Below are 13,562 nucleotides of genomic sequence, written 5' to 3' on the forward strand. Positions count from 1 at the left end.
GCCAATAGGAAAATTCAACTGCAGTAGCCACCGTTCAACCTGAAGAGGGCAGCACTCAGACGTTTTTACACCATATATTGTAGAATTAAAACACTTTATACACAAATGTCAAAAAAATTACTTGAATCAATGACCAGTACTAATAAAGCCCCATGCTTACAGATCATTAACTAAAAAAAGTTGGTTTAGGGTTTAGTTACCCTTTAAGCAGTATCTAACATCTGTGACGCTCTGTTATGCAGCAAAGATGTTAGATACTGCTTAAGTATAATACAGTTACTAAACTGGACAAAATATAACTACAATGTTGTCATTTGGATTGTGCCATGAGGTTCTGTATATAAGCACTTCAATTGATAAAAAATGGTTTTAAATAAATCGTTTATCCACCATTTTAATGATAAAATTGGAATAAACGGTTGATATGGAGTTTTGGGAGAAAAAACAAGGTATCGGACTCTGTATCGATGAGTACCAAAAATGAAATATCGTTACTCATTCTCAAAATAATGTTTTTTTTAATATATAGTTTTCTGTTCTATTAATGCCTACATGAAACCTCAGACCATTTCTGAACTCTCTTTTTTCCTTTCTGTCTCTTTCAATCTCCATGTCATTTCCTCTCTCAGTACTCCAGTAAAGAGGAAGCAGTGGCCACTCGAGAAGCACTGCATGGTGTAAAATGGCCTGCCAGTAATCCTAAAGTACTGCGCGTGGAATTCTGTGAGCAAGATGAGGTCTGAACAGTTTTTCTATCTAAACCATCTCAGTTGCTTTCTTTCCTGTCAACATTTTCTTGTACCCTTCTTCATTCGTTTTCATCTTGCAAGCTTCCCTTTTTGGTGTATTTTGTTCTCTTTAGTTGAACTTCCATAAAGGTCTCGTGTCTAGTAACCGTGCTGGTGACGTTCATGACCCTCAAGCCTCAGGATCTCCTATCCGTCCCACTGCCCCTCCCCCACTTATGCCCACCCATCGTGAAAAGGAACGAGAAAGAAATAGAGATGATGGGGCTTCAGCTGTGAGAGACCAATGGGCAGAGAGAGAAAGAGCAATGGAAAGGAGAGAGAGGACTCGTTCGGAGCGCGAATGGGATCGGGATAAATTGAAGGATTTTGGGAGAGAGGACAGAGACGCAACCAAAAAGTCAAGGTCACAGGACAGGGACAGAAGGCGCAGAGGGAGAAGTAAAGAAAAGAGAACAGAAAAAAAAGGTTAGGAAAAGATAATCAGAAGTTTGGGGTTTTAACTCTTGCAAGCCTCCAAACTTTTTTTTTTTTAGAAACAATGTTAAAATTAAAGAAAAAATAAATATATTTACAATTTGTACATCTAAAAGTATTGTTGCAAAGCATATGCATCACTGGTGGCATTTCGTCTCATCCTCCTTTTTTGACTTGCTTTGCCATTCTCTAATTTCTGCAACCTCCTTCACTCGCCAGGTAAACTAGAAGAGCCTCCTGCAAAACTTCTTGATGATTTGTTCCACAAAACTAAAGCAGCTCCCTGTATATACTGGCTACCCCTCACAGAGGAACAGGTCAGGATGACACTCACACAGTGACAGAACTAAATGATCTCAAACTTCCTCAGTCTCATTTAAAGTCTTTGCTGTTTCTTTCCAGGCAACACAGAGAGCTCTGGAGCGTGCTGAACGAATCAAGGAGCGAGAGAAGAGGAGGAAGGAACTCCAGGATGAGGAGGACAAAAAACGAGAGGAGCGTCAGGAGAAAGCAAAAGGCCGTGACAGAGAGGGAGGAAACATAGGGGGTGGAGGAGGAGGTGGTGGTGGTTTGGTTGGACGTTCTGCTGAGGAAGATAGAGACAGGGAGAGAGAAAGAGAGAGACAAAGGGGTAGGGAGGAAGAAAGGAGGAGAGATGGCCACAGAAGCCGAGGTAGTGACTCCAAAACTGCAGGGGGCAGCAGAAACTCACAGAGCCGTAGCAACATCTCCAGAGATAGACGTCGCTGAGTGAATGTGTGTGAGTGTAGTGTAGTGTAATGTGTGGGAGCGATTTGTAAGATCAGATTTGCCTGCGTGGTGATGGCTCAAAGTATAAAATGCCAGTCCTTTTGACACATTAACATACTTTTCTTTTTCCAAATGTAATGTCATCAGCCTTTCACTCCTGTGCACATCAGCACATACCTCAGTCTTTCCACTCATTAACTGATTAATCTGCTGTAAAGCAGCACTATTAAGAGGATGCAGTCTTTTTTTTTGTTTTAATAAATCTCAAATGAAACTCCACAGGACTGGTAATATTTGGCTTATTTTCTAAATTAATTAAGAGTGTGTGAATATGTGAGTGTGTCGATTGTCAGGCTGACAAACACCAAAGCCTAGGAAGACTATAATAATTATAATATATTTTCTTCTCTCAGCCCCAGATTCTCCACTTTAGTTTTTGTTCAATTAGTGCCACTTTAGCCTGGTGTGTAGATAATTCAGTGTGTAATTATTGGACTTTAAATTCTTTGGCTTTAAAATGGTGGTTTTACAATTTTTATTTTATCCACTTGGTCAGAATTTCCATTTGAATGGGAAAAGTCCCCACCCAAATGTGTTGGCCCATATTTTAGCCAGCCCTTGCTGACATGCTTTTTTTTTCTCTCAAGATCTAAATGTTTTAAAATAACTACTGATGTCCAGTAAAGAAGCCGCACTGTAGAGGATTCATTAGACAGAGATTCTTAATGCATCTCACCACCTCACCCTCCTCGTCTGTCCTCCTCTTGTCCTGGTCTTATGAAGTTGTTTACAGTTCATCTCTGTGAATCATACAAGGCAGACATATAACCTTTATAGAGAAAATGGCAAGAGGCCTTTTAATAATTACAATTTTAATGTTTTAGTTTTGAAGACAAATTGCAAAATATTCTCTTTTTGGATTATTTTCTTTATGACTGTGCAGAATGTACAAAATCATTAAAAACTTAAGGACATTTTGTTTCTGTGTTTTTAATTCTCAAGCGTATTAAAGAAAGGTAGCAGTTATCATGGTCAGAAATGTGGATACCTTTTGTCTATTTCCTAAAATAGATTTTTACCCCACCCCCCTATTGTAATGAGGATATCAAAGTCAGTATTGGACAACTGTCAGGAAACTGATTTTGTATCTTAAATGCTCGTTTTTTTTATGGCTGTAATTCATATTTGAGTTGTCCTGGTGTAGTGTTTGAACTGAAAATTGCAAGAATACAGAGTGAACAGTTTATTAATTAAAACAGATACAGGAAAGCTTTTTAGTCTTTTGCAATCACTTTCTTAAAAAAAAAAAAAATAATAATCTTAATAGGTAAACATATTTAAGTGCAAAATCTTTGCTAGTGATATTAAATATAGAAAAATAAGCAAAAAAGTCCCTTGTTTTTTCCCTACAGCAGATATGGGAGTAAAAGAGTATTCTGTGATATTTTAACGCTCAGTGTAGTGAATAACTCAACAGATGTGAATAATCTGAAGCGCAGAGAACTTTTGTTCAGCAGGATTCAGTTGGTGCATTTCCCAAACACTAGGGGGCAACATTACCTTCACAAGTGCTGTGATTTGTGTTTGAAATGTTCTATGACCTCAAAACATGGAGTTGGCATAGAAGAGAGTGAGTGGTTACACAACATTTACAGTGATCGCTAGTGTGCATATGGCAGTACAAAGTTTGTGTTGGTCTGGCACATTAGTTCTCATTTCAGTGTGTATCGTGAGGGGGGATGTCATGTGCACACCCTGCTCATGTGACAAGAGTGGCAGAGGAGATGGGAGTCCATAGGGAAGCACTGAGATCCAGGCTCATCTGAGAGTTGCTTCCCACACTCCTAAAGAAAGAGAGTAAGGGAGGATTACAAGCCTATGTGATAACATTCTTTTTTTCCCAAACAGACATGGTCTTATCTGAAATGAAACCAAACATGACGATCAGCTTATCCAAACTATTAAATACCCACCTCACAGTGATAACACTCAAAGTGATAGTCTTTGTTCATAGACACCACTCTGAGAATCTCCTCACTGCCCTGAAACAGACACACCAGACAAACATAATCAATATACCTCTAAAATGTCCTCCAGAAATCACTAGCATTAATTGAAAGCAGTTTACAAGAAGGGAATTATTTACCTCAGCAGGTAAGATGGGTTGTAAACAGGCAGCACATTTGGGAGCAAATATTCTAAGGACAAAAAATGCAAAAGTGTAAAGGGGGGTGTTATAAGTATTGTATCTTTTTCTCCCTCTTCTTGGATAAATAAACTAGAAAAATAATGTGCATTATTTGTAATATGTTATCCCCAACCTTCAACAACAATTTTTGACGATGTCCTAACACATAGCTCACAACTAATACAATCTCATTCTGGCCATGCCATTCATTGCCTTGTTCAAACTTAACAGACCTATTGTAGTCAGAGACGCAGTAGACATTGTTCCTGTAGTCCACTGTGAATGGCACTCCATCCAAAGACTTAGAGCAGATAGTACAGCGGAAACATCCTGGGTGATAGGAGTTCCCCAGAGCCTGTAGAATCTGAGTTAAATGTATAAACAGGTGTGAACACCCTGATCTATACTGTTTTCCAACATCGTAAATGAGCTCACACAGACACTACAGACCTGCTCCAAGATGAGGTGACCACAAACACAGCACTTCTCAGCTGCCTCCTGGAAGCCTGAGAACTGGAAATAGCAAAAAGTTATGTAACATTCATTGTACATCGATCAGCCACAACATTAAAACCACCTGCCTAATATTGTGTAGGTCCCCCTCGTGCCACCAAAACAGCGTCAACCCACATCACAGAATAACATTCTCAGATGCTATTCTTCTCACCATAATTGTACAGAGTGGTTATCTGAGTTACTGTAGACTTTGTCAGTTCAAACCAGTCTGGCCATTCTCTGTTGAACTCCCTCATCAACAAGACATTTGTTGTCCACTAAATAACTTAAAACACTTACCAAGACAAATGCTAGAAATACCACATAAATAAATCTCACAATTCAAAATGAATCACTTTTAACCAGAGGTCTTCCTTACCATGTAGTCTTCCTTACAGTACACGGCGCCACTGACATTGTAAAAGTCCTTGTTTCTGAGAGTTCGCCCTAAAAACGGGAAGAGACAGACATGTCCAGATCATGATAGAGGAATCTACATGTTTTGGTTACATTTTCCCCCAAAATAATTTATTTTTAAGTCTCATTACTGTTATCAATCACCCAAAAATTCTCATTACCATAACGCGTCAGGGCATTTTACTTTTGTAATTCCCATTATGGTGATTCTCTGTATTGTAATACGGTGTGTTTTAATTAAATAAGCATACATTAAACCAGGAGGTGCTCTTGACAGATTTCCTGAGATTCACCCGGATACTGACACAAATAGAGCGAGCACATTAGCACACTGACTTCAACTGTACACTACCGGTCAAAAGTTTTGAAACACGACTGAAATGTTTCTCATGATCTTAAAAATCTTTTGATCTGAAGGTGTGTTTAAATGCTTGAAATTAGTTTTGTAGACAAAAATATAATTAATTTCATTACAAAATGAAAATTGTGTGTGTGTGTGTGTGTGTGTGTGTAAAATATATATATATAAAAGGTTTTTGAAATGGACGACTTAGACCAAATAATAAAGAAAAGCAGCTAATAAGTGGCCAACATAGATGGGAACTCCTTCAATACTGTTTAAAAAGCATCCCAGGGTGATTCCTCAAGAAGTTGGTTGAGAAAATGTCAAGAGTTCATGTCTGCAAATTCTAGACAAAGGGTGACTACTCTGAAGATGCTAAAATATAACACATCTTTGATAAATTAAACTATGGGAATTATGTTGTGACTAAAAAATCAAAAATTTATGTTATTCCATAGTTTTGATGACTTAACTATTAATCTAAAATGTGAAAAATTATAATAAAGAATAAGTGTTTCCAAATATTTGACCTGTTGTGTGTAATCTGTACAGGTCCTTCTCAAAAACTTAGCATATTGTGATAAAGGTCATTATTTTCCATAATGTAATGATAAAAATTAAACTTTCATATATTTTAGATTCATTGCACACCAACTGAAATATTTCAGGTCTTTTATTGTTTTAATACTGATGACTTTGGCATACAGCTCATGAAAACCCAAAATTCCTATCTCAAAATTAGCATATCATGAAAAGGGTCTCTAAACGATCTATTAACCTAATCATCTGAATCAACTAATTAACTCTAAACACCTGCAAAAGATTCCTGAGGCTTTTAAAAACTCCCAGCCTGTTTCATTACTCAAAACCGAAATCATGGGTAAGACTGCCGACCTGACTGCTGTCCAGAAGGCCATCATTGACACCCTCAAGCAAGAGGGTAAGACACAGAAAGAAATTTCTGAACAAATAGGCTGTTCCCAGAGTGCTGTATCAAGGCACCTCGGTGGGAAAGAAAAAGTGTGGCAAAAAACGCTACACAACGAGAAGAGGTGACCGGACCCTGAGGAAGATTGTGGAGAAGGACCGATTCCAGACCTTGGGGGACCTGCGGAAGCAGTGGACTGAGTCTGGAGTAGAAACATCCAGAGCCACCGTGCACAGGCGTGTGCAGGAAATGGGCTACAGAGAAGCAGCACTGGACTGTTGCTCAGTGGTCCAAAGTACAATTTTCGGATGAAAGCAAATTTTGCATGTCATTCGGAAATCAAGGTGCCAGAGTCTGGAGGAAGACTGGGGAAAAGGAAATGCCAAAATGCCTGAAGTCCAGTGTCAAGTACCCACAGTCAGTGATGGTCTGGGGTGCCATGTCAGCTGCTGGTGTTGGTCCACTGTGTTTTATCAAGGGCAGGGTCAATGCAGCTAGCTATCAGGAGATTTTGGAGCACTTCATGCTTCCATCTGCTGAAAAGCTTTATGGAGATGATGATTTCATTTTTCAGCACGACCTGGCACCTGCTCACAGTGCCAAAACCACTGGTAAATGGTTTACTGACCATGGTATTACTGTGCTCAATTGACCTGCCAACTCTCCTGACCTGAACCCCATAGAGAATTTGTGGGATATTGTGAAGAGAAAGTTGAGAGACACAAGACCCAACACTCTGGATGAGCTTAAGACCGCTATCGAAGCATCCTGGGCCTCCATAACACCTCAGCAGTGCCACAGGCTGATTGCCTCCATGCCACGCCGCATTGAAGCAGTCATTTCTGCAAAAGGATTCCCAACCAAGTATTGAGTGCATAACTGAACATAATTATTTGAAGGTTGACTTTTTTTGTATTAAAAACACTTCTTTTATTGGTCAGATGAAATATGCTAATTTTTTTGAGATAGGAATTTTGGGTTTTCATGAGCTGTATGCCAAAATCATCAGTATTAAAACAATAAAAGACCTGAAATATTTCAGTTGGTGTGCAATGAATCTAAAATATATGAAAGTTCAATTTTTATCATTACATTATGGAAAATAATGACCTTTATCACAATATGCTAATTTTTTGAGAAGGACCTGTATATGTATATATATCTTCTAGAAAATGAAACAGTTTATATTTTTTTACAATAGTTTTGACATTCACATTGTTTACATTCATTAAAGCAATGCAAATAAAATATGGTCATTATGATATTGTCATTACTGTAACATGATTATTTTTTAAATATTATTGAAATTGTAAAATGATTTTATACATCACAGTAGTACTCTCATGGTACTGCATTTTCACTTTTTATTTCAGTTTTTTGTTAATAATTGTTCAATTGCATGATTTTTACAGTAAAAACATGTCTGTAAAATGTCTGAAAATGTTACATCAATGTGAATTATGTCCTTAATGGTGCACTCAGCGATTCCTGAGAAACACTGTTGATATTTGAACTCAACTGCCATGACAAACACACCCCTCCCTTCAGTGCTCCTTTGGAAGCTCCGCCCCCCAAATTCATTCATTTTACCTCTCGGGAGTCTCTCCACCTCTGAAAAGCCTTGCCGATGTTGACGCCACTCCTAGCCCTCGACTTATCATAATCCTTTAGTTTATAGTCATCTGACCCTTTTCTCTTGGTCTGTTTCTCAGCCATTTGTCCTCAGAGTTAAGAAAGTTCGCATCAGCCAGATTTGCTGTTGCTTTTCTAATGAATTTTCCTCTCGCTCTGCCCCCACCCCCCATCCTGTGCACACGCAATAACCACCCCGTTTCTGATTGGCTGGGGTATGATTGTGTGGATCGGTATGATCCACTTTGTTTTTGTCCCATTTACAGAGCCAGTGCAGTAGAAATACTAGACTTCTTGTCAGCCCACCCACAGAACGGACAGCTAGCAGACAGTGAGGAGATATTTGCAGAATTTAACAAAAAGTGTATTGGATTAGAATTACTGAGTGCACCTTTATGTGTCCTGAAAATTGTTATTACAAGGCAAAAAAACAAAAACAATGTAGGCTCCATTTTATTTTATTCTTTATATAGTTTATTTTCTTTTATGCAAAATATAATTTCAGATTAGTTTTGTTAAATATGACCAGAACATTTTCTTGATAGCTTTCATGATAATTACTCACATGACTTATTGGTGACTGATAACTTACCACAGGAAATGCATGTGAAGCAACGGGTGTGATAGAGGCTGTCCAGAGCCTGACAGGCATTATCTGCACCATATACACCTTTACCACACTTCACGCATGTACCTGAAAGCAAACATACAACCACAAACACAGTCTGAGTACACTAAACAGAGGCATCAAAAACAAGATGCTACTACACCCTTTAAAGGCATTCCTCCCATACAAACGCACACCTCAAACGGGTATCTACGACGCTATGGTCATTATCCAATCATACCAATTACACAGAAATACTGCGGCGGATCTGTCTGGACACAAATACATGTCTGTGGAGCATTGTATGATCTTTCCTGAAAATAACAACCAGTGAGTTTGTTTCTTGTAGTAACGGTGGTGCACACATACACACACTAATAAATCTGATCTGAGCTCAGAAACCAATTCATTACATGATAAAGTAATGAAAACAATTCAGTAATGTGTCTGAATGAGGTAATGTCTTCAACTTTACACAGGTGCTTTTCAGATAACAGAGAGATTTCCTTGTTGCAACAAAAAGTGCTACACACACAGAAGGCACAAACACAAGCCCAACCCTCTCAATTCAGTGTGTGAGAGAGCCTTCCCTCAGGACTCAAATACCTGAACTATACAAGCACACGCCAGCACACGCTAACACATGAACATACCCTCGCTCAAACGGTGCCTGGCCATGAGCCAATAACACTCACTCACTCACTCTTACACACACACACACACACACACACACACACACACACACACACACACACACACACACACACACACACACACACACACACACACACACACACACACACACACACACACACACACACACACACACACACACACTGAACCCTCCTCTTAACCAAGCCTCTGTCCTATTGTATTACTCACCACTCTCTGGTATGACCACTGTAGAACAGAGCCTGTAATTTGGGGTCATGCATAATCACTACGCTTGCTATAGGAAGATATTTTTGCCTGTGCAGTCTGTTCAGAACTCTACATAGTCTTGGGTGGAGGGGTTATATATTTGCTCAGTGACATGTAAGTTAGTTATTATGGTTAGTTAGAGAAATGAGCTGAAAATAAAGCCTAGTGTGTATTTTCTGCACTTATCATCTGACTGGATTCGTCTTGATGATGGCAGGATCGCTCAACAGCTTTTAGTCTCAGAGAGGAAGCCTCTGCAAGTTTTAGCAGGTCTGAAGCAGTCCTCATTTCACCACATCACACATCACAGCTAATGCCAGAGACACATCATCAGTCATAACAGGACAAGAAATAGTTAGTGATCTCACCAAAGTACTCCTGTCGGTCCATCGATAAATCCCTCCCAGCCGTCTGTTCCTCCAGGGATTTCCCTGGCACTCCAGAAGGGGCTGTAGTAGGTGCAGAGTTGGCGGTGTTGGATATGGACTGTTCTTTTAGGGTCAGACCTCCACGTAAAACTTCTCCTTCCAGGACAGCATCTCTCAACAGCAGGCGGGTGAGCTCTTGCTGGTAACGGGTTCCTGGCAAGTCAGAGTTCCGTACCGTCTCACCCACCGCATCTCTTCTTGATCTTCTCTGGTCAGTACCCCCCCATTCCAGATCAGCACGGTGGTAGGTCACTGCGTGCGCACACAATGCAGGTGGATACGAGTGACGACTGTCATGCACACAGCTTCCAACCCCTGACACCCCTTCAAGATAGTCCCTCCAAACTTCCATTGGGGTTGCTCCTGTTATCCCAGATGCTAATACAGGGTACACCTGACATGAGGTGGGGCCACCAAGTTGGGTAGAGGAGAGCTGCAGCTGCTGGGCAGGCCCAGGTGTATGACGGGTGTCATAGCCCAAGCTGATGCCGCTTGTCCGGTTACTGCTGCACCGACTTCCCATGGGGCTCCCACCACCTCCACTAGCAGTACTGCTAGCAAAACTCGAGCGAGGACTCGCCAACACCGATTCCTGCAAACTGAAAGAGGAGCAAGGGCTTAATGCTGGCGCAGGGGGGAAGAAAAAAAACCCTACTCCACTGTCATGGGTCCTCTGTGGGGGGTGAGAGAGGGAAGCAGGTCGGCCACTGTCCCAGGGTTCACCACCAGAGCTCAGACGCTTGTAGAACAGAGCTTCCTGCAGGGACAAGCGCTTATGGCGCTCTAGTTCATACAGGAAGCTGGGCTCCGTGGCAGCTGAACGTGCTGCCGAGTTGTGTGTCAGGTACGGAGGTGGTACGGAAGACAGCGGTGGTGGCTGGGCGAGAAGCTGCTGACGGCGAACAAGCTGCTGGAGCTCCAGCGAGTAACGCCGCTGGTTCAAGGCTATGCGAGAATTCGGATTGTACGCCCCCTGTGGGTCACCTTCGCCTCTCCTCACCTGGTCACAGGTTCCGCGCCCCTCCACAGTTTCAGGCAGGTAGCATGACGCTCTCTGCTGGGGCGACCGGCGCCGCAGCGGGGCAAGAGTAGAGGGGAGATGTTCAATTACAGGCCCACATTCTTCAGGTACAGTGGTCGAGGTGGTATTTGAGGGTGTGATTCGCTGAGAAGCGGCCCCCTTGCCAGATCTTCCACCTGAATGTCCACAAACCTCTCCAGAGGTGGAGCAGGAGGAGAGTGGAAACGGAGATGTACTCACGGCTGGGTTGATCTGTGTCACATTTCCATTACTGGCATTGTTGCCATTACTGTTGTTATTTGCATTAGCCAACTCGTTTTTCTTTTTGCTGAATTTGACACTTCCAGAGTCAGACAGTTTTAACTTCTGCTTCAGTTTGCTGCCTAGTCGATCCATTGTGTTTAATATTAGCTCAACTACAATATAAAATGAATTACAAATTGAATTGTGCTTACATGCCACCTGAAAACGACGCTTTACGTTTAAATAGTGTATGCCATAAATACAGTGAAATACAGTGTTTCAACCGCAGATGAAATAACAGAACCAAAGATGGACTGTGTAACCTTTACATCCAAACAAGACATAACAAAATAAGAAAACAACAACAACAACCGACTGTTAAAAACTAATACTTTGTGCTGAGCTAAAAAATAAATATTTAACTTTGAAGATAAATAAAAACACTTATGTCATTTTCTGCAGGCTACATGTCGCACAGGTCAGACTTCAGCAGAAGCAGTTTGCATGTGAAGTATTTGCTGGACATGCGTGTGAACAGGAGCATGTAACTCCATTTGTTTGCGATCCCTTTCGTAGCTACTTGTGGCCTTGTCTTCGGCAGTAAACAAATGAATGTGTGGGAAAACACAGTTTACAGTCAGGTTTCAAAGAGTCTTTACTTCTCGTCCAGGACAACGTCAAATATGCACGCCACAGCCCTGTAGAACTGATCCTAAATAACAATAAATCCACCCGTCGGTAACACTGATCCGTCGCAACTGTGTTTGGATGCAAGTCTTGTAATCGCCGGCTTTGTTTCAGTGGATTTAACTAAACGGAGCTGTCGATCAGTTAAAGAGAAGAACGGAGATCAAATACTGAACCGTCCAGCGTGGTCCTCGTAAACACAGCTTAAGCGGAGACTTTGTCTCAACTAGCGGCTTTCAAAACGGGCAAGTTGAAACGCTTTTCTGTGCGGGTCATTTTGGTTCGTTTCTTTGAACCCAAAAGCGTTTGTTCCGCCCGAAGAGTACACGGCAGATCAAAGTCTACCGTTTCCCCGCTGGATTTCCACTTTGCCCAGTCCAGTTTGAAATAAAATGATCATTATTCCCAAAATAAAATTGTGGAAGTCTCCAAAAGCGCGTAAAAAATAAATAAATAATAATAATTACAACTTCAAAAAGTGAAAGAAGTTCTCATGTCGCTCACCCAAACATACTGACAATGACGAACACGCACTGCGCGCTCTACGCCGGAAAAAGTGCACCAAAATGTTCAACGTACAGTTTCTTTCTTTCCAAAATTTTTCCTACCTCCCCCTTTCTTCCTCTGTGGCTTATTTCCCCGACCGGAACACCTTTCCCCCGGGCGCCGCGCATGAATAGCATATCCCACTATTTCGTCACACAGCACAACTTCTTTACAAGATTGCGTCCTATTGGTCCAGGAGCAACCTTAACATAACAGCTAAATGTTTTAAGTGTATCCATTGTCATTGCGACGAAACACTTTGAGGGGAAAAGCATTTCAACTGCCGAGAGCATCCAAGAAGCAACCCTTATCACGTGGATCCTCTTTTGTTTGCAGCTTCCTCAGATGTTTGTATGAATGTGACGGACAGTCGAGTAAATGTCGTTTGTATGACTTTAAACAGTGTTTAAATAAACAACAGAACCCCTAAAATGTTTTGTGTCCCACGTTTCCAACCCTAAGGTCTAATTGTTCGTGCCTTTGGTCTGTGGAATGTGCGGAAGGATATCTGCACGTTCCCTGGGATGGCGTGAGTCGGCCGCATGTGTGCTCTTCGCGAGCGCAACAATGTGGCCGTTTTTTCCTTTCTTCCCTCGCGGAAAATGCCTCTCACTGCTCCATAGTTACCGAGTGTCGTAAATTCCGGTGACAACTGACCTGCTGTCGTATGGTTACTGTATTCAACCCCACCGAGACCCTCAAAAGACCTAGCGCTGTTCTATTGTTTAAAACCACATTTTCCCTACCCTGGAGCTCCCTCCTCCCTTTCTTGTGTTGTCTCCTGCGGTTAGTGGGAGCGCGCACGGCCGCGCGCTGGGTTGCAAGTGCGGACTTGTCTGTGAGCTCACGCGGGAATTTTTCTGCACTTACTCAGCAGCAGCACTGCTCGCTCGGATACACAGGAGGAATGAAGGTCTGCGGCGGTGGTGAAAGGCAATGTACCATTTAAGCTCTAGAGGCGCCGTTGTGTTTTGTCATCTCGAGACATAAAAACATTAGCATAGAAAATTTTAAGTAAATGAACCTTTATCAACTCTTACAACTAAAAGCACGCGTCTATATATCAGTGGTATATCTTTGTTTGGTCTGCTGTGATAAGGATTCAAATAATCCGTGTGTAGTTTATTCTGCAG

General features: G+C 41.5%; 2 protein-coding genes across 2 annotated transcripts in view; one reads left to right on the plus strand and one right to left on the minus strand.

The window, feature by feature from the left end:
• Window positions 1-2,957, plus strand: part of LOC127626742 (apoptotic chromatin condensation inducer in the nucleus-like) — a 34,109-nt gene extending 31,152 nt beyond the window's left edge. The window contains exons 14-17 of the mRNA XM_052102779.1: window positions 630-737; window positions 863-1,214; window positions 1,443-1,540; window positions 1,626-2,957. Of these exons, the coding sequence (XP_051958739.1) occupies window positions 630-737; window positions 863-1,214; window positions 1,443-1,540; window positions 1,626-1,973 (906 nt within the window). The 3' untranslated portion in view covers window positions 1,974-2,957. The remainder of the gene's footprint in view (window positions 1-629; window positions 738-862; window positions 1,215-1,442; window positions 1,541-1,625) is intronic.
• Window positions 2,958-3,231: 274 nt separating this feature from the next.
• On the minus strand, window positions 3,232-13,503 carry LOC127626808 (LIM domain-containing protein ajuba-like). The gene is made up of 8 exons (XM_052102908.1): window positions 9,873-13,503; window positions 8,569-8,670; window positions 5,036-5,103; window positions 4,612-4,674; window positions 4,395-4,525; window positions 4,120-4,171; window positions 3,947-4,015; window positions 3,232-3,817 (listed from the first exon to the last, which is right to left on the minus strand). The coding sequence occupies exons 1-8, from the start codon at window positions 11,347-11,349 to the stop codon at window positions 3,716-3,718; spliced, it is 2,064 nt and encodes a 687-aa protein (XP_051958868.1). The 5' UTR covers window positions 11,350-13,503; the 3' UTR covers window positions 3,232-3,715.
• Between the last annotated feature and the right edge of the window lie 59 nt (window positions 13,504-13,562).

This window comes from Xyrauchen texanus, chromosome 1, assembly GCF_025860055.1.
Source record: "Xyrauchen texanus isolate HMW12.3.18 chromosome 1, RBS_HiC_50CHRs, whole genome shotgun sequence".
NCBI lineage: Eukaryota > Metazoa > Chordata > Actinopteri > Cypriniformes > Catostomidae > Xyrauchen > Xyrauchen texanus.